Here is a 22,157-nt window from a genome sequence, read left to right as displayed (position 1 = left end):
TTGGATGATTAAAAGTCTGTCATGTGTATTGTGTAAGATAGTAAGTTGACCTTATGATGTCTTCTTGTGATGACCTCAATATAACCATGATACCCATACAATTTTATTACCACAAATTGTTTAATTTCTATCCAATATGTTACTTTTATTAAAAACCATATATACAATCACCTAAAATATATATAGGTAACACGATATATGATTATGATACACTAAAGAATGTCTGTTGGTCAGTATACGTACCGGTAGTTGGCCGTTTGTGGTACCCTCAAGTTGGCAAAAGAAACATATTTTTTCTTTTTTGGTCATTTAATTTTTTTCTGTTGGCCAGAGCAGTTCACATCTAACATATATACATATTAACTCTGTTCAGTTATTAAAGTAATTTAAAACAAAATAAATAATATTTAATCAATGATAATCCAGTTATAATTACCATTCCCCAATATGAAAGACTCTGGTTGCCTTCATCTTCATAACTTTGACTTTATCTGGGATACACTTCATACTTAAATGTTGTAATGTCCAATCCCAATTGTAATCATCAAAGTTACAAAACTCCTGGAAAATAATCAGCACACCACATTATATACATATCAATATATATATCTTTGAAACATAGGTTAAATTAATACAGTTGTCTGTGATTATGTAATCATCAAAGTTACAAACTCCTGAAAAATAATCAATGCACCATATTATATACCGGTACATATATCTTTTAAACATACTGTGGATTCATTTATTTTCATGGGTACCTTTTTTTTGTGAATTAAGGAAAATTTGCATATTTTGTGGATATTCAATTTCCTGGTTTATCCAAAGTCTGCATACAAACATATATTAAATATATATGTCATTCCTTGAACATTTAATTTCGTGGTTAACCTGTACCCACGAAATCCACGAAAATTGGTATCCAACAAATAATACTGAATCCACAGTTGTCTGTAATTATTTAGTCATCAAAGTTACAATAAATTACATATCACAATGGCTGAGGTAATATTCTAAAAGGAAAAAAAAATATGATTGAAGTCTATAGTCGATACAGTAAAAGAAGTCCTCATTTAAACAAATATCCTTAATCATAATATTCCACTCCTCGACAAAAAACAATTCTAGTAAATTATGCTGAAAATTGTTATAAATTATGGAGAAATTTGACCAAAACTGATCTTAAATGTAACTGCACAAATTATGCATAATTAAGGTGTAATCAAACTATTATTAATATTGGGATGTGCCAAAAAGAAATTATTTTGCATCAATACTGCAATGTCACAACATTCTCTCGTTAATATTTTAACAAGTTTTAAAAAACATTGAAATCTTATGGACCATTTTTATCCTTTGTGAACCTACTCTAGGATCAAATCATCTCCATCAGTATCTCATTTTCTCTGTGAAAATAATTGCATACATAAGAACTGCTCTAAATACAACTGATTTATACCTAACACTGGATAAACTGACAAAAGAACATAAAATTTCACAAATGAAAACTGTATTTGCCCTGTTGACAGACCAAGGATACACCTTTAATACATATATATACTGCTGGCAATTTTTAAAGTAAGGTATAAATATATCATCTTGTCCTAATATCTTTTAAACAAGTTGAATGACTTACTGAAGTACATTTTTTGATATCCTTCCACAGATCTCTAGTAAATGCCATGCCCATATTATGTCTTGATGATATCCAATGTCCTAGTTCAACCTACAAAAGGAATGGTAGAAATTATATACCATCTTAGTTCATTTATATATTTCCGACTTTAGTATTACGTTCATTATCACTGAACTTGTACTCATTTTTGTTTAGGTGCCAACTAAAGCATGCTTCTGGGTGCCGGATTTTCTTACTGTATTGAAGACATATTGGTGGCCTTTGGCTGTTTTCTACTTTTTGGTCGGGTTGCTGTCTCTTTGACACATTTCCTATTTCCATTCTGAATTTTATCATTATCTTTCATCATCTTTTCTTTAAAAATGATATGTATAGTAGGTAAGTTGGCAGTGCACAACAAATTTATGATCCTTTAAAAAAAAACAATGTAACAACTAACAAAAAGGGGCAAAAAATGTACTTAATAAAATGTTCTCTTCATCTTCTGGTCTGGGGTTCTAACATGTTTGTTTGTCTTCGTGAAAAAAGAATAGTACATTGTCCTTTAAATGATTTTATTGAATACAAAAATAAAATATGTTACAACAAGTATTATGTCAAAAAATTAGTGTAAAAAATACTATTTATCATCTTTATGGTAGTACTGCATCATTGAATTTTGTCAATCAGCCATGCTTTTATCCTTCAGCTGTGTAAGAACCTGTTTGCAGATGAAAATTCACATGCCATGTTTACTGGTGATTTCACAACTAGATGAAAACGACACAAGTTCAAAATCTAGCATGTGAGAATAATCTTCAGAGAAAACGTTTTTGATTGGTTGAACACGATTGTCTTACAAGGAACACGTTTTTTTAGAGTTTTTTAACCATACCCTTAATATTAATATTTATTAATAAATGCAACGAATTATTATAAAACATCCTTGATAAGAGTAAAGAGAATGAACACAGGGCTATAAAGGCGAAAGAACTCAGGATGAACAGACCAAGGGTGAACATATAAACAGGATGAGTTGTCCCGATACCCAATTCACGCATGCGTACTACAAATATCTACAGTAAAAACATCCTGTTACAAGTAAACAAATGACGTTCATGTAGATGAGATGAAATCTAGCAATTTACATAAATAAAAGGCTACATATTTACGATAGTGATTGTCTTTCATTCCTTATTTACAAATCAAATGATTCAGATGCTTAATTATGTTAAAAACGGTGTCAGGAATCGAAAGTTGATATGAAATTGTAATACACAGAAACGAATGCGGCATACAGAGAATTTAATTATTTAAAAGTCTGCACCATTGGCCTTCAGAAGACTTGAAGTCTTCTTCCACCAAAAACCCAATCCATTAAAATAAAATATTTAGCGTTCATAACATGTAATTAGGATCTCAATATTTCATGATGTCCTAGATGTCTTTTGCTTGCTTTTAAGTATGGTGGCTATCTAATTGATTTCTTTACCCCAAATGCTTAATTCATATGCAATTGTTTTTAAAAATCCTATGCTGTTGATGTAAATTTTTACCTTTCCTGAATTTATTGAATAACTTTGTGTTTTATCGTAGTTCCCTGCAGTAAGCATTCTACAATCTTTACAATCTCTGAAATAGTAAACAAAAATACATAAATTAATAGACATAATTGAATATCAAAACATCGTAAATGTTAAATCTATCCTCAGATTTGGGTTGAAAAATATTAATACATGTTTTCTTAAATTTCATTTTATCATCAACCCTCAGTCTTAAGTAATGTTCTTAGTTTGTTATGATAATGAAAGCTGTTATATGCTATTAACATTCATTTAAAAAAAAAAAACAACACTGAAAACAGTCTATCAAAATATAATCGCCAATCAAAAAAAGCCCCTTAAAATATGTCTGTTGCCACCCATTGTAAAGGATTCCAAATTATGCAAATCAGTTAAGTACTGTAAATTCAAAAATTATTTGTGTGCATTTAATATTGTGATTTTGTCATTTTAAACTGAGATGCAATTTTAATTTTTGAGATATTGAGAAAAATCTTGTTAAATACATATATAAATTTCAAAATTAAAAATTTAAATTATTGCAATAATAACCTTTTTGCATTTTTCTCAATAATAAAACCACCATAATAATTTCTGAATTTACAGTACCTTATACTGTAGCATATATTTATGAAACACTGGATGTACAGTAAACAACAATCAATCAATGTTTTACTTAACAAACAACAATAGGACAGAGTAACAATATCAAATATTCTTAGTTGAAAACAGTTCCAAACAATTATGAATGTTTACATTTTTTGATTTTAGGTTTGAATAAACAACATGAAAAAGGGGACCATTGGGAATGACAAGAACAACATGGAAACATTAGATGTTCTGTGAAATATATTTCTTAATAATCATGATTATTCCAAAGTTATATTACCATTCTCCTTTCATTGGTAAATGTCATGGAAACCAATAAGTTTATATATGTATTAACTCATTTTATTATGTTTTGATATGATTTACTAAAAATCCTAAATATTTCAATTTAGTTAGTGTGCATTTTATTTGATGTTAAAGTAATAAAGGTTATAACTTTAATTATGTAATGACTAAGCTTTTAACACACAAAGGTAACTTTTGGTCACAGCCATCTTTCAAAAAATAACTTAAGAGACTCTACCAGAAGCCCTCTCGACCAATCATATTAATGTATGCCTTTATATATAAATCATATAAAAATTATCATCAACTACCAACTGATTTAATGTTTAATCCTAAAATAATTTATAATAAGTATCTTACTAAGCACATTCCCCAACAATTCATATTGTGGATTCAAATAATTTTGTGGGTATCAATTTCTGTGGTAATGGAAAACTTTGCATGAATCTTGATTTTTGAATGTAGTGGCTTTACCAAAGTCTCCATACAGGTCTATTAAATATTTTTGAATTCATTGAACATTTAAATTTGTGGTTTAGCTTAACCAACAAATTACATGGAATTGGTATCCAATAAATAATAATGAACCCACAGTAAGCTAGATGTGTAGGAAAGACGGAGATCCAAGTGAGAAATACATTTCAACCATGAAATGGAAACCCATAGGCTGAAAAGCATGACTACCAAATTATATAATGCCCATCATGTTTTGAGAAATTGTAATATCTAAATAGCATTGAAATATCACAATTATTTTGGAAATGTGATTTGGAAATATTTACAAATTAATACATTCATGATCCTCCTATTTTTATACATATATAACAATAAGCTTAAAAGTTATACAAGTTTTATATCTCAAGTGATGTCAATAATATTTGTCCAGGATAATATGTTATTTCTTTTCCTGAGAAGGAAATAATTCCTTTTGACAAATTCTGTTGCTGTTTACCTAGCCATTTAGAATTTTGTCAATTTAATTTGTAAATTGAAACTACAAAAGCTTTTTTTTCTTTGTGGAAAACATTGAATGGCAACTTTATATTTCACCTTAAAAAAAAATCATTGATTAATTAATTTGACTACAAAAAATAAACTCCCAGATGTTAAAACACATATCCCCATATTGTATTCATTTAATCATTGTTAATGGAGCAGTTCTCTATGCAAAAATGACCAGGTAAACAGCAACTGATTCTGAGGAAAAGTTTAATTTCCTTCAGAATAAAATAATAAGCTCAAACATTAAAACTAGGGAATTAACCTTATCTTTATCATAACAGTGATGTTAGTTAGGAAAACTCTTAAAATTAGAAATTTGCATAAAATATGTTAAGTGGATAAGAGAAAATCTTAACTGAGATTCTGATCATAATGATAAAACAGCAGAGATATAAGTGTTTTTATATGTTTATATAACATATTCCTGTTACTGGTTCATGAATACTTATTTTAAAGGATAGACTGTTAATTTTTTTAAATAATTTTTTTTCGTCTCTAAAAACAAGTTTATTGCACTATATACTGTTATAGAAATCTTTAAAAAAATATAGTAAGTAGGAAATATTTATGAATTCAGAATACACTTGCATTTAAAGATTTTTCAATAAAACAGCAGTTAATAAATAAATTCTAAACAGATTAGGCATAAGAAAATAAGTTTTATGTCAGAATAACACAAATATTAAGCAACAGTAATCAGAAGATAGTCAAGGAGTTTTAAAGTTTTTTGAAAGAAGTGAACAGAAGTATTACTGAGAATAGTATCATTTGAAATATGAATTTGTACAATAAAATACTCACTTATCTCTGTAAAATTAATGGAAAAAATAACTCATAATAATTGTATACAAGAGTGCACACGCTGAAATGTCTCGCCTTCTATACTAATCATTGATATTATGTTGATAGTCCTAAGTATAAAGCTAAGCTTTAATACAACTGTCAAATAAACTTAACATTAACCAAGATAACTAAACAAAGACCAATGAACCTTGAAAATGAGGTCAAGGTCAGATGAACCATGCCAGGCAGACATGTACAGCTAACAATGCTTCTATACAACATATACATTTGACCTCTTACTTATAGTTTAAGAAAAATAGACCAAAACACAAAAACTTAACACTGTGCAATGAACCATGAAAATGAGGTCACGGTAAAAAAAAACCTGCGCGACTGACATAAAGATCATAAAATATTTCCATACACCAAATATAGATGACCTATGACATATAGTTTTAGATAAAAAGACCAAAACTCAAAAACTTAACTTTGACCACTGAACCATGAAAATGAGGTCAAGGTCACATGACATCTGCCCGCTAGATAGGTACACCTTACAATCATTCCATACAACAAATATAGTAGACCTATTGCATATAGTATGAGAATAAAAGACCAAAACACAAAAATTTAACTATAACCACTGAACCATGAAAATGAGGTCAAGGTCAGATGACACCTGCCAGTTGGACATGTACACCTTACAGTCCTTCCACACACCGAATATACTAGCCCTATTGCTTGTAGTATCTGAGATATGGACTTGACCACCAAAACTTAACCTTGTTCACTGATCCATGAAATGAGGTCGAGGTCAAGTGAAAACTGTCTGACAGACATGAGGACCTTTCAAAGTACGCACATATCAAATATAGTTATCCTATTACTTATAATAAGAGAGAATTCAACATTACAAAAAATCTGAACTTTTTTTTTTCAAGTGGTCACTGAACCATGAAAATGAGGTCAAGGACATTGGACATGTGACTGACGGAAACTTCGTAACATGAGGCATCTATATACAAAGTATGAAGCATCCAGGTCTCCCACCTTCTAAAATATAAAGCTTTTAAGAAGTTAGCTAACACCGCTGCCGCCTCCGTAGCTGCCGCCACCTGATCACTATCCCTATGTCGAACTTTCTGCAACAAAAGTTGCAGGCTCGACAAAAATGTGTGTAGTGTCCAAGAAATGACAATTAAAAATGTAATACAATTTTGACACTACTGTAGCATGTTTTATTTTAATTTCTTCTGGTTTGAAAGAAACTGTTTTATTATGGATCAATGTAATACATTTATAATACTACTGTAATATGTTGGGTTTTTGTTTTGTTTTCAAGAAAGTGTTTTATTACGGATAGTGGCCCACTTATTTATAACCGTACTGAAGAGTGTGTTTAAGTATGACACAAGCTGTTATATAATGAAAGATAATATTATGTAAATTTGTTTTCACATTGTCTTCATCAAAATACTATTCCCTTTCCCTTCTTTTTCACAGAATTGCAATTTTTATTTTTGTTATTTTGTGGAAATAGAATTTCGGATATTTTCTTTATCATGAAACGCCAATAAAATAAAAAAAAAAATAGCATTGCTGTTGGTCATGGCTTATGAAGAGTTTGAAGTAGAAAAGTATCACAGCAAAAGATTAAACAGAAATTGAGGAAAATAGCAATAAATTTTTGTGTATCAATTTATAGAATTCAAATCTTGAGTTGCCTTTTTAAGTCAGCATCTTTGGAAGATTTTTGAATGCTTATTATATAAAATGGCTAATGTCTTTGGTATATAAAATTGAAATGGGGAACATGTCAAAGAGACAACAAACCGACCAAAGAGCTGATAAGGTTTTGTGGTATTGAGTTTTCATGTCTTGTTGGATTGTCTCACCAATCTATACCCTATATCTCTTTTTTTTCTTTCTCATTCGTATTCTACCATTTAATTCAGATTCTTACTTTTTCTTTAAATGATTCATCATCTGTAATATCGTTATTACATCTGGTGCTACATAATAATCTTCCTCCAATAATAACACCAGACCTGTGTAATTCTTCATCACGGTCAGCTGGTCAAATACATGGAATAACTGGAAATAGCAGTAAACACATACAAATTTATAGCAATAAAATTGATAAAGGATATGCATGATATGGGGGATGTGTCAAAGAGACAGTGTGATAACTGGAAATATATGTCTATAGACACATACAAATTATCAATAAAATAAAATTGAGAAAGAAAATGGGGAATGTGCCAAAGAGGCAGTGAAATAACTGGAAATATAAGTAATATAAAAACATTCAAATTATCAATAAATTTGGAAAGAAAATTGGGGGCTGTGTCAAAGAGACAGTGTGATAACTGGAATATACAATATATGTCTATAGACACATACAAATTGTCAGTAAAATTGAGAAAGAACTAGAGGCTCTAAAGAGCCTGTGTCGCTCAAATTGGTCTATGTGAATATTTTAATCAAAGAGCTAAAGAGCTCTGAGGGAAAAGACGGCCATTGTTTCAATTTTTAGGGGGATATCTTTTGATAGTCTACATACAAAGAATGAGCAAAAGAACAGCTAGAACATATAGAAAGGCTGACAATTATGAAACTAATTGTTGTTTATTGTTATTTCATTTCCTTAGTCAAGAATTCATCATAGAGACAATTTGGACCAATGAGATCTGCACCTTCTAAATCAAAACATTTGATTAAAGTTGGGAGTTATTTATCTAAAATTCAATTGAATTGAACTACTACAATATATTTTAGAATTTTGATTATGTACAACTGAAGGGCAGGCTAAGACCATTCTCGATTTTTAGTGACAGTATTCTCAAGAAAGTGAGGAATGAAAATCTATTCAGTTTTAATTTTCCAATGATAAAGTTCCCAGTTACAACAGTCTCATCACAGGGATACATGTACTTATAAAATCAAATATGATTGATATAAGCTGTGTGAAGTTTGTTTCCAGATCCCACATTTTGATATATCTGTAAAATTCATGAATAAATAGCTTTAAACTACAAAAAGCAATATTTAAAAAAATGAGAAAAAAAAATGACCACTACAATAATTATGTTTGGTACGCAAAATTATTTTTTAATTGATGACTACTTGTCATATATTTACTTAATGTGACATTTTTAGTGTTCAGATACATTAACTTTCATTTTAGTGGGTAATTACTCATCAATTGAGATGCTCCTTAATTGGAGAAAGATTCTAAAAACATAACTTTACAGAAAGAATGAAAACTGCAGTTGCTCTCCCCAATCTCAATAGGTATAAACTACAAAAAGCAACATTTTTTTATTTTTTTTTATTTTTTTTTAACCATTTCAATAATTATGTTGGTTCACAAATTTTTTTTATATAGAAGACTACTTATCATATACTAAATGTCACATTTTAAGTGTTCAGAAACATTTACTTTGATTTAAGTGTATAATTACTCATCAATTGAATGAGGTGCTCCTGAATTGGAGGAAGATTCTAAAATCAGAACTTTACAGAAACAATGAAAACTGCCGTTTCTCTCCCCAATCTCATGTATCCCCATTGACATTGTTTACCGCGAAAGTTGACCTACAAATTATCTGATTATATCCTCAGATTAAAGCATTGCATGTTGGTGTGTGAATCATCTACACTACAGCAAACATCATTAGGTTTACATTCAACAAATACGGATTTTAAATTAGTATACAAATACTGTGAATGATTTTTATAATGAATAAAGGATATCCCTGTGTAGTGTGGCATTCCAACAATGACGTCACTAGGTTAGATATATTTAGAATATTTCGTAATACTGATTTTTCCGGATGGTAAAAGAAACATATATAGTGTAAGGGAAAAATCAATTTACGATAATTTCACGAGAAACAGAAGGGAAATGTGTAAACAATGTATTTAAAGTCAATCTGTTCTCCTTGTCATCAATTTCAGTATGACATTTTGAGGGGGTTTCCAAACTATCAAAACAAAATGATTGACGTGAGGGAATGATACTCTGGCCAACCCCATTAGGGAATTGACGGCCTGAAGCCGTCTTTCCCCAAAAACTAAGGACACAGGTGGATTCATGACAAAATTGTGTTTTGGTGATGGTGATGTGTTTGTAGATCTTACTTTACTGAACACTCTTGCTGCTTACGATTAACTCTATCTATAATTAACTTGGCCCAGTAGTTACAGTGGAAAATGTTAGTAAAAATTTACAAGTTTTATGAAAATTGTTAAAAATTGACTATAAAGGGCAATTACTCCTTGGGGGATCAATTGACCATTTTGGTCATGTACAAATTTTTAGGTCTTACTTTGCTGTACATTATTGCTGTTTACAGGTTATCTCTATCTATACTAAAAGAGGGACGAAAGATACCAAAGGGACAGTCAAACTCATAAATCTAAAACAAACTGACAACGCCATGGCTAAAAATGAAAAAGACAAACAGAAAAACAATAGTACACATGACACAACATAGAAAACTAAAGAAATAAACAACACGAACCCCACCAAAAACTAGGGGTGATCTCAGGTGCTCCGGAAGGGTAAGCAGATCCTGCTCCACATGCGGCACCCGTCGTGTTGCTTATGTGATTACAAATCCGGTAAATAGTCTAATTCGGTAGGTCAAATTCATGAAAGGGAAGGGGATTGTAGTTACGACGTGAGGAACACATCCGATATCATTTGTGAAATGGTTATTCCATAACGGTCAACCAACTCGTGATGGCGTCCGTAAAATTTACGAAGGGATGATTTCAACTTCACCATTTGGAACTCTTGATTTAATAGCTTCCTTGTGAGCAGTAAACCTCTATCAAGAAAATCATGATAGGAAATGCAAGCACGGGAATATCGTATCAATTGAGAGATATATACCCCGTATTCAAGAATTTAAGATAATAACAAAAAACAGCAAAATTTCCTTAAAATTACCAATTCAGGTGCAGAAACCTAACAACAGGTTGTCCGATTCATTTGAAAATTTCAGGGCAGATAAATCTTGACCTGATAAACAATTTTACTCCTTGTCAGATTTGCTCTAAATACTTTGGTTTTTAAGATATAAGCCAAAAACTGCATTTTCCCCCTATGTTCTATTTTTAGCAATGGTGGCCATCTTGATTAGTTGGAAGGTTCACGCCACACATTTTTAAAACTAGATACCCCAATGATGATTGTGGCCAAGTTTGGTAAATTTGGCCCAGTAGTTTCAGAGGAGAAGATTTTTGTAAAAGTTTACAGACAACGGACGACGGACACCAAGTGATGAGAAAAGCTTACTTGACCTTTCAAGTCAGGTGAGCTAAAAATGGGGGCTGTTTCAAAGAGACAATCTGACCACATCAAGCCTCTATATAGTTCTCTATCAAAGTAACTTCATATGGAATATAATTGATTACGTCTGAAGGAAACCCTAAACCTGTTTATATCTTTTTAATTGGTTTGTCAATGACATGCAGATGGAAATCTGATATGTTCTCAATCTATTAACCTTCAAGTTTTTCAAGGGCCAGTATTTTCATTTTTTAATTCATTATAAGAATGTGTCCATAGAACACAGATGTTCCGCTCACACTATCACTTTCCATGTGCAGAGGACTGTGAATTTGGGGTTAAAACTGTAATTTGGCCTCACAATTAGAAAGATCATATCATAGGGAACATATGTATTTATTATCAAGTTGATTGGACTTCAACTTCATCAAAAACTACCTTGAACAAAAACTTTAACCAGAAGTGGAATAGAGGGAAAAACAGCAAGAACACAGATGTATGAATGAACAGATGGACTGACCGTGTTTAAAAACTAAGTCTTGGTATGCATCTACTTTCAGGCTAGGGATGATTTAATTAAATACCTTTGATAATTTAGAATAGATTTTTTTAGATCTTACAGATAGACAGACGTTTTACAATCCCAGGCTTACAGTCCTTGTGACTTAGTTTGAGACAGTTGAAACTACATGCTATCTTCTAGATATATATTCTATGTCATTGAGTTTCTGTATAACTGACATTTATTCCACATCTTTCTTTATAAATACAGAGCATTTATATTATTTCTAATTCACTGTCAATATCATGGAGGGGTACTTCAATAGTTATATAAATAACTAGGAAAGAATGACCTACACTTATATACAAATCAAGACAAATTTCCAGGTTCATTTGGGAGTTTATTTGAAAGGCAAACTGTGAAAGGAATTGATTTAATTTGATATCATAATCGACCTTTAAATAATTTAAGATTCTGAATGGCCTATTTATATATGATATTTAGATCAAATCAACATACAATTAACAAACTGAAATGCATTTTAATAAAGGATGTTATAAAAAAAGGGTAATTTTTAAATAAGTTCTCAAAAAATTATAACCCAAATATTTGGCACATCCCCCGTACACCTAATAATTAATTGGAAGTGACCATCATCCCCAGGCCCCAACCCTGTGGTCAATATCACACCAATGCCACATGGTCATGTCCTAAGATTTTAAATTTTTATTAATAAAGTTTTGAGCAATCTTATATATCTGATTGAAAGACAAAGACAAGCAATCCTCAATCTGGTAAATTGTTAAAAGTTGAAGCAAGTTACCTTGTGAACAGCTGTTCTAAAAAGTAAAAGAATCACTAATTGAAGAAAATATTAACATAAAATGTGATTTTTTTATTATAGCATTACATGTCAAGCTGTTATATAACATGTTTTACTGGTCCACTTTTTGAACAAGAAAATGGACTTTAAAAGCAACATATTGAACTATTGAAGTATACAAATGTATCTGCTTTTGATCTAATGAATAAGACACTCCTTTTTCTATCTGTATTTGTATGCATAATACAAGATATTTCATTCAAAAATGTCATAATATTCATCCTATTTTTCAATGAATTTTATAACTATAAAATTTGAGCTGTTAAACAAAGTGTCTGAGCTAGCTTTGAAGATGTGGCTTTATAGCCTCTTTCTATTCTTCCCTCTGTCCCTTATAAGTTTTCTGAAGATTTAAATTCTTTCAATTATTGGAGAAATATCATTTAAAAATCAAAATTTAGAATAGAAATGGGGAATGCGTCAAAGAGACAACAACCTGACCAAAGAGTAGATAAAATCTAGTAAAAATGATAAAGTAAATTCTTTTTTAAGGTAGATAAGAGTGTCTTCCTCCATCTTGGATTTTGAAATACCAGAAAATAATGGGTCTAGATCTTTAATTAAGAATTGAATGCTCTTTTTTGTAAATTTATTGGGGTGTAAAAGCGTTGACCGAAGTACATTTTTTCCCCGCTTCATACTAAAAATGTGCGCACGGTCAACGCTTTTACAACCCTATAAAGTTACAAAAAAAAGCATTCAACACTTATAATTACATTTTTACCTATAGGATCATAAAAACACGCCTTTTATCAAGTTTTTATTTCATTTACCTGTGCACTTTATTGTGGGACCTCGTGTCATCATGAATGAAAAGTTGCATTGTGTAATGCAATTGATTAAGGAATATCACGAGATTGCTAGTTAGCCAATCAGGATTACGTATTATAATGAAACATACATCTAATGTAATTATTAAAATGTGCAAATTAGAGAGTATTAGGTAATTCATGTGTAAGAATTTTCATTTCAATATAGAAAATGAAATTTTTTATCATATTTGTAGTTGTATATTACAACAAACAGAATACTTGATTCAATTTTTTGCCAAATAAGGGGAGGCAACTCAAATGTAGAGGAAGATAATTCAGTTACTTTTACAATAAAATGTTTTAGGAATTTACATATTTTATTATGTAGCAAAAAATTGGTCCTGTAACTAAGACATAGCACCTCTCTTGTATGACCTTTGAACTTACTTTTAAAAACCAATGATGTTTTGATTGACAGTGTATGAACTCTTAACTTACTTTCCAGAACCAATGATGTTTTGTTTGGCAGTGTATGAACTATGAACTTACTTTCCAGAACCAATGATGTTTTGATTGACAGTGTATGAACTATGAACTTACTTTCTAGAACCAATGATGTTTTGATTGACAGTGCAGGCCTCTACAATAACTTTTTTTTCAACTTGTCCAGTAGGACAAGTACATACCAAAACTTACTTGTCCGAATGAAATTGTAACTTGTCCAAAAAAAATATTGATAATAACCTTTTTTGCATTTTAAGTTGATTCAAGGAACAAAATGAATTAAAGCAATGAAACAGAACTTGATTTAATCTTTTGAAAGACTTTTCAAATATATGAGTCGAGAACAACTGAATCAAGTCATGTCACAGGACTTAGGTTCTAGTTTTCATCAAAGCCAAAGTCTCATCAGACTCTGCAAATGAGGCAAAGTCTGATAGACCTGTCAATGTACACTCATTGGATTTGAATCCTGGTTTTTAAGTTGAAAAAAAATTTATTCAAATACAATTAATAAAAAAAGAAGATGAGGAATGCCAATGAGACAACTCTCTGCGAGAGACCAAATGACACAGATATTAACAACTATATGTCACTGTATTGCAAGTATTTTTTTTCTACATATGATTAAATATGATTTTGTGAATTTTGTGGTAAATGATTTCTTCTTTTTTATTTGAAAAATATTTTTGTTAAAAAATTACTGGTATGGTATTTATTTTGAAGCAACAGAATAAGGTAGGAAAACAAGGTACTGATTTGTCTTGGTCCCTAAATGTCTTCTGGGTTGACAAACTGTCTATTAATCAAGTCTATTAAATATGAATCTCACGGTGCCAAACTGTCTATTAAACCAACAGTACTGGAAGCCAAATGTTTCCAGCTGGTGACAAACTGTCTTGTAAAGTTACCTTATCTACAACATGTACAAAGGGCATCGCTGATTCGGATCAGTAAGACTGGTTTCTGAGAATAGTATGCATTTTACCTGTTAAAAAGTACCTGACAAAGAACCAGTTTTAAATTATCGATTGCAAGTGATGGGGTCTTGAGAAATAAAATGTTTCAAAGTTTCAAAGTAAACAGTCAAATTATTACTTGTTTTTATCTTCTTTCCTTGTTTTTTGTTTATATTTACTTTCATCAAAGTTGGATGAAATTTATTTTCTGCAGAATAATTTTACTTGTCCCGTCGGACAAGCTTGATATAGCTTTTACTTATCCGACCTTTTTTCCCTCTGGTACCGGACAATTGGACAAGCGTTATTGTCGAGGCCTGCAGTGTATGAACTACAGGGTTGGCAAAGTATTACCCACCCGGGTTTTACTGCCAGGTTTTCCCGGGCTGGGCAATACTCCCAGAAACGGGTAATACTGGGCAATACTGGGCAATATGAATTTTTAAGCTTATTTCAACACAAAATAGTAAAGACTTGTTGTAGTTTCATAGTATTATGGCTAAATATATAAATTTTATACAGATAACCATTGAGAGTCATTTCTAGCAGATTAAACATGTTAAAAATTCAAGTTCATTCTCTTCTCCACTTAAACTCTATGTAGGCAAAATGCAAGATTTGCCCAATTCCTTGTTAATTTTAAAGCTTTGTTTCAATAATCTAAACATTTTATTGCAGTGTTTATGAGGATTGTAAATTAAATTGCTATATATGCAATTATGATTGCTAAACAAACACCCTAGAGGGTGTTGTCATTAACTCTTATAGAAATGAAAAGGCTGATTATTGTTATATAAATATATAAGTGTTCTAATCTGAATAATTACTTATTAATGAGTTTTGTACATTTGTACATATAAATTATTTCAAAATAATTTTTATTACATGTAATTATTAAATACTTTATACTTAAGCTATATTTAGTTAATCTCAGAGTTGTTAGAATAATTCTTTCTCAAATGTATACATTTGTACATGCATGTTTTATAAGACTCAAACAAGTAAACTTACGTTCATTATCACTGAACTAGTATATATTTGTTTAGGGGCCAGTTGAAGGACACCTCTGGGTGCGGGAATTTCTCGCTACATTGAAGACCTGTTGGTGACCTTCTGATGTTGTTTTTTTCTATGGTCGGGTTGTTGTCTCTTTGGCACATTCCCCATTTCCATTCTCAATTTTATTATTTATAATTAAAAATAGGTTTATATATATTTTAAATGTATTGTATTTGTGTGTTTGATTACTGAATCCTTTAAAAATTCAGTCCAGTATCTTCTATTACCCAGTAAAACCCTGTAAAACCCGGGTTTTCCCAGTATTTCCCACTGGGCTGGGCAATACTCATAAAACCCAGGTTTTTGCCAACCCTGATGAACTATGAACTTACTTTCCAGAACCAATAATGTTTTGTTTGGCAGAGTATGAACTTACTTTCCAGAACCAATGATGTTTTGTTTGAAGGTGTATGAACTATGAACTTACTTTCTAGAACCAATGATGTTTTGTTTGGCAGTGTATGAACTATGAACTTACTTTCCAGAACCAATGATGTTTTGTTTGGCAGAGTATGAACTTACTTTCCAGAACCAATGATGTTTTGTTTGGCAGAGTATGAACTATAAACTTACTTTCCAGAAACAAGGATGTTTTGTTTGGCCAGAGTATGAACTTACTTTCCAGAACCAATGATGTTTTGTTTGGCAGAGCCAGAGTATGAACTTACTTTCCAGAACCAATGATGTTTTGTTTGGCAGAGTATGAACTTACTTTCCAGAACCAATGATGTTTTTGTTTGGCAGAGTATGAACTTACTTTCCAGAACCAATGATGTTTTGTTTGGCAGTATTTGGCTTCTCTATAATGACCATACTTGTCTGGATGGTTTGCATTGTTACATTTTATTTTTAAAGCTCTGAAATAAAAAAAAAAAGCAAATATCATTAAAAAGTTATAACCACAATATAAATAAATGACAAATGATGAATATTTTAACAATATAACTTTATTCACTCTGAATAAAGGACAGCATTATCAAGAACCTGCTGTTTTAGTATATATGTTCCACTTATCGTGCTTATTATAGCTGAAATCAACATATCGTTGCCACAATTGTATTCACTTATCATAGCCCCAATCATATCCACTTATCAAAGCCACAATCCTATCAACTTTGTCTTGACTATGACAACAATGAATGCAATGTCTAACCAAGCAACAGAACTGGTACCTCTACCATGTCTACTAAGATCTGTATTATTAATGCAACTGCAGAAATGACTCTTATAGTTTGTGTTTTTCTTTATCTTTGACTTGTAGTTTTAAAATTTTACGTGCACAAGTTTGGCGTTTGTAACTTCTTTTTAATAGTACAAAATGTATTTAACACTGCAGTTGCTAAGAACATTAATAAAACATAATGTATCCAGGGTGTTAAAATCTAAAGTAAATTTTTGTGCAAAACTCTTATATTTCACAAATTACCTTTTTGATTAGTTACAAACACTTAATATCTACTTATTTTACTATTATATACAAATTTCAGTGTAAATTATTTGAAAAGTAACACGCCTCTATCGATTATAATGGATTTCGAAGCTACACTTCACTTTCATTAGTCAATGACTACTCATTTTAAAGTAAAGCTTCATGTGCAATAAGAAATAAGTTTTCTAAGTGATATCTTACTGATCTTTTTTAACATTACGTGGACAATCATTGGGGTGTTCACCAGGGAACTCTTTGGGATGAAGTTGAGCTGAGACAGGGAAAAATATCTGCATTACCTGTAAAAAGACAAAAAGTTTTTAAATTACTGTTCACAAACTTAAATATTACAAATTGTTGACATAATCTTTGTTATTATACAAGATAGTAAAGTACATTGTGGACTTTTATGTCCAACACTAAAAGTATTAAGTATCATTTAGCCTTAGAAAACATCTTGATACTCATAATGAATAAAATATAAACCAGGACCACTACGTATATATAGCTTTGGGTTACAGACATGTATTAATAAGGACATTTTAAACTAAATCCATATATTTACATCTGATAATAATCAATTATCTTCCACATCAAGTATTAACCATTAAAATGACAGGATTTCAGTACAAAATCTATGATTTTATCAGTAAATATCTGTAAAAGTATAAGCTTTCCTGTTCCTATTACTTATCATGTCATCTGCAGAAAAAAATCTTTTAATGATGCCATTAAAGGCTTGAATAAATTTACAATTTTTTCAAATCCAGAGACGAAATGTTTCAAACTTCAGTACAAATACACTTCCGATAGACAAAATTATAAATAAACTTTATTATAAACTGCAAAACAATGGATACAAATTTGCTGTTTCTGCAGTCAAGACAGTAATGCAAAAAATAATCATGTAATTTTTCTATTAAATTGACCACAGCATTATATTACACTTCCGATAGACAAAATTATAAATAAACTTTATTATAAACTGCAAAACAATGGATACAAATTTGCTGTTTCTGCAGTCAAGACAGTAATGCAAAAAATAATCATGTAATTTTTCTATTAAATTGACCACAGCATTATATTATCTTTCCTTCACTACTAGATTGCTTTCCAGGAATATCTTAAGATAATGAATATTTATTATTAATTTATTATTTGTACTTCATATTCTATTTATATATCTGCATAGAACATGTAGAATACTTGCCACTGGTCATAATACAACCAACAATTAGTATAATTACTATCATGACTATATATCTTAGATTTAAACAGGATGCTGGCTTACATGCCTTTTTGATAGAAAAAAATATAATATTAAAAAGAATAAAAAGAGACAGTACCTAAACCAAGATGAAAAATCTGAACAACTGTGTGAAGTTCAGAACAACAACAAAATTTGTAATTTATATTGCTCATATATCAATATAACATGTATAACCCATGCAAACTTTAACTTAAAACATTATCAAATATTAATATACCAATTTGGTACTTTAATTTAACACAGCTGTCATCAATCATTTGAAATAATCCATTTGGATGTAAATAACACTGTAATAATTATTATTCAAAACAGATTAATAGTACTTTTTTCATTTTTTTGATTTTTTATTAATTATCATTCGCAATGCAATTGTTCAAATTCAGGAGATAAACCCCCTGAACAATATAAATACAATGTTACTTCGTTTTACAATGTTGTAACCTGCAGCCCCATTAAATTAAAGAACAAAGTTCCTTATTATGTATCCAACGTAACATGAGCACTGTTACTACAATGTGTAGTTGGTCAACAATAATAACACTTAAATTAAGAATTAATAGCCACTTGTAACATAAGTCGGGGTAGAATCTACTAAGGATGTTTGAAGGATGTTTGAAGAAGAGTCCAGGGACTTGTCATTGTCCATGCAACATCAACAGTCAAGAGGAAATTTTTTATTACATATCAGTATACATGACAAAATTGAGCCAGAAAATGACATCAAATTTAGATAATTTTTGATCATGATAATTATGATATCTCATACAACACTGGTGCATCTTTGGACGCATCCATTACAGAATAATTAGTCCAGACATACAGGTTTTCATGAATCCAGGCCAGTTTTGCCTAAGAGAGAATCACTGGACTCAATGACATACCTTTAGTGAGAGCCCCAGGATTCATGGACTCCCCTTGGTAATAATGAGTCCAGGACACATGATATAGGCTTAGTGAGAACCCCATGGCTTGCCTTAGTAATGATGAGTCCACGATTCATGATCTGGCCTTATTACCCTGATGTATACATGTACAAGATGTGCAAAAACATATCTTTAGTTGAAGACTTAAGCTGATCCAAACTTGCTCAAGATGTATTTAGCTTGCAATTGGTGTTTTTCTGTGCAGGCTCTGTTTTCTCAGTTTGAAGTACACTTTATCTTTGTTTACTTATAAAACCTCTATTAGCTATTGAAGCGGGGCAGAAAGTGATTATAAGGCTGTACTTAGGTCAAGTTTAAGTTAATTGAAACATAAAATCATATAAAATACAACTTATTTTTTCTTATTCAATTTGCACTATTATATCATGTGGTACATGTATACCCAGTGTATACATGTATGATAAATATATTCATGTAATAGTGTAATGAAAAATTTTAAATCTTGTATATATATATGGTAATTATGCTTGTAGTTTAACATGTTTAATATATATCAAACATATTAAATTACATCATCAGTTGCAATGAATTACACGTACATGCATTGATTTCACAGTGAAATTAAAACCGATAATTTCACATGTAAAATAAATGTGGTAAATTTACTCCTCTGATGTCATACAACTATACATGCTATAGGCTCTGTCAATGATATTAACACCAGATCAAAACAAATTGAAAGTGCGTAGAAAAAGATACATTTCCTTCATTGTCTTTACATTTTCTACTTTAGTTTCATAAAAAAGACATTTTATCAATGTAATAAAAAGAATAACTAATCACAGAATTCAAATAGCAAAAAAACATTCAACAAGAATATGTCCATAGTACAAAAATGTAGTACATACATGTATGTACAGATGTGCATCTGCACTATAATTTTCAATGTTCAGTGGACCATGATACTTGGGTCAAAACTCTATTATATATTATATTATAGGGAACATAATTTATTGTGTGCTAAGTTTTAAGTTGATTGGACTTCAACTTCATCAAAAACTACCTTGAACAAAACTTTAACTTGGAGCGGAACAGACAGACAGACGAACGGACTAACAATCAAATAAACAGATGCAAAGACTGAAAACATAATGCCCCTAAGTCACTTAGTCTCTTAATCTCTTAATAACTCAAGTTATATTGTGTGATTATTTATAGTTGTGGACTTGTGTTCGTTGATCAAGGCAGATATCTTTCCTGTATGTTTTATAGGTGTATATATTCATGATCAGTTTACAAAATTATTTTTCTTTTCTATTTCTTTAAAAGTGCATGAAATACTCATCATACATTAATGTTTTACGTTTTAGTTTAAAGTAGGTTCAATTAAACAAAATATGTTTACTACCTCTTGAAAATAAAAAATAAACATACATGTAGTTTGAGTTGTCAGGAAAATTATAAATATGACTTAAGGTTCATGGTCATAACATGTACAGGTTGATATAAAAAAAATGATAAAACATTTTAAATGACATTAATATTGTTAGAGCATTGTGTAACAAAGGCCTGAAGCTAATTATAAAAACACTAGTAATTATAATATATATGTGTAAATTCAATCATATGCAAGAACTAAAACATTTCTAGTCAGAAAAAAACATATGCTCTTTTATACCTGACTATGTGAGTGAGTATGGGCTTTGCTCATTTTAGAAGACTGTACCGTGACTTTTAAACCAACTTATTTTCGCTGATAATTTATTTCGCATTAAGCCCTTTCTTAGTTCCAATTTCACAGTGATTCTATTTCTTGATTTTCAATTTTACTTGATGTAGTTAAATGAGGAAAGATCTAAATCATATTTAGACTACATGTACATGTATTTATATATTCTCTATATTTTTCTACTGGCAAAAGTCGCAAAAATAAATCGCTTGCGGAAATTGGTTGATTTACAGTAGTTGTTAATTTCTGTTATTTGGTCTTTGTAAGGAGTTGTCTCATTTGCAATCATACCACATCTTCTTTCTTATATCTAAAAATTTATTTATTTTTCAGAATTTTTGAACTGAAATTGAAATTAAATCAATTTTGTTATGTACAAACATTACAAATAATCCAACAAGTCTCAAGGTGCACTGTTTGCGATTAAAAGCAAATAAAAATAAGATATGAGATCATTAAAATATTATAAATTAGAGTAACCAAATATATATTCCTTATATTATGCCATTTTTGATAATCAATGTTATTATAAATTATGATATTCATTTTTCACTTTCATCAGAAGTCTCTCAATCTGAAAATTTCCAACAAAAGACAAACTGTTTTTGGAAGAAGGTTTAAATATGGCACAGTTCTGTTAATTCACAATCAATAATTTCACACATCTTTGGGAAGTTTTGTTTAAAATGGTGTGAAAACTTCTACTTTATATTGCAGGATCCCAGGATAATAAAGATTTATTACTGCTGACATTTAATGAAATTAGTGCCTTTAAAATCAAATTTCTTTGGCATTAACCCTCTTTACAGCTATGCCCTTTTTAAAGCTTAAGGCAATAAAACTATCTCGGACTGTCATAGTACATGACTAACATCAACATGTAGTGGCATAAATATCTTTTAATTTGATTTTTTATTTCAGCATGTTCAGTAAAGTGATGAGTGAACTCTGATAAAAGACAATCATACATGCAAAGACAAATGCATTTTAAAAGTCCAGTTACAGTAAAATGTTTTAAGAAAATGTGTCATACATGT

At 30.3% G+C, this 22,157-nt stretch overlaps 1 protein-coding gene across 1 annotated transcript in view; it reads right to left on the bottom strand.

Annotated features, from left to right (window-relative positions):
- Nucleotides 1-22,157, bottom strand: part of LOC139520933 (alpha-1,6-mannosyl-glycoprotein 2-beta-N-acetylglucosaminyltransferase-like) — a 46,290-nt gene that overhangs the window by 6,000 nt on the left and 18,133 nt on the right. The window contains exons 3-8 of the mRNA XM_071314034.1: nt 17,439-17,536; nt 16,566-16,665; nt 7,817-7,947; nt 3,169-3,244; nt 1,634-1,723; nt 437-561 (exon numbers count right to left, since the gene is read on the bottom strand). Coding sequence (XP_071170135.1) covers nt 437-561; nt 1,634-1,723; nt 3,169-3,244; nt 7,817-7,947; nt 16,566-16,665; nt 17,439-17,536 — 620 coding nt within the window. The remainder of the gene's footprint in view (nt 1-436; nt 562-1,633; nt 1,724-3,168; nt 3,245-7,816; nt 7,948-16,565; nt 16,666-17,438; nt 17,537-22,157) is intronic.

This window comes from Mytilus edulis, chromosome 4, assembly GCF_963676685.1.
Source record: "Mytilus edulis chromosome 4, xbMytEdul2.2, whole genome shotgun sequence".
Taxonomy (NCBI): Eukaryota; Metazoa; Mollusca; class Bivalvia; order Mytilida; family Mytilidae; genus Mytilus; species Mytilus edulis.
Note: the sequence above shows the minus strand (reverse complement) of the source record. Positions and strands in the feature narration are given on the sequence as shown.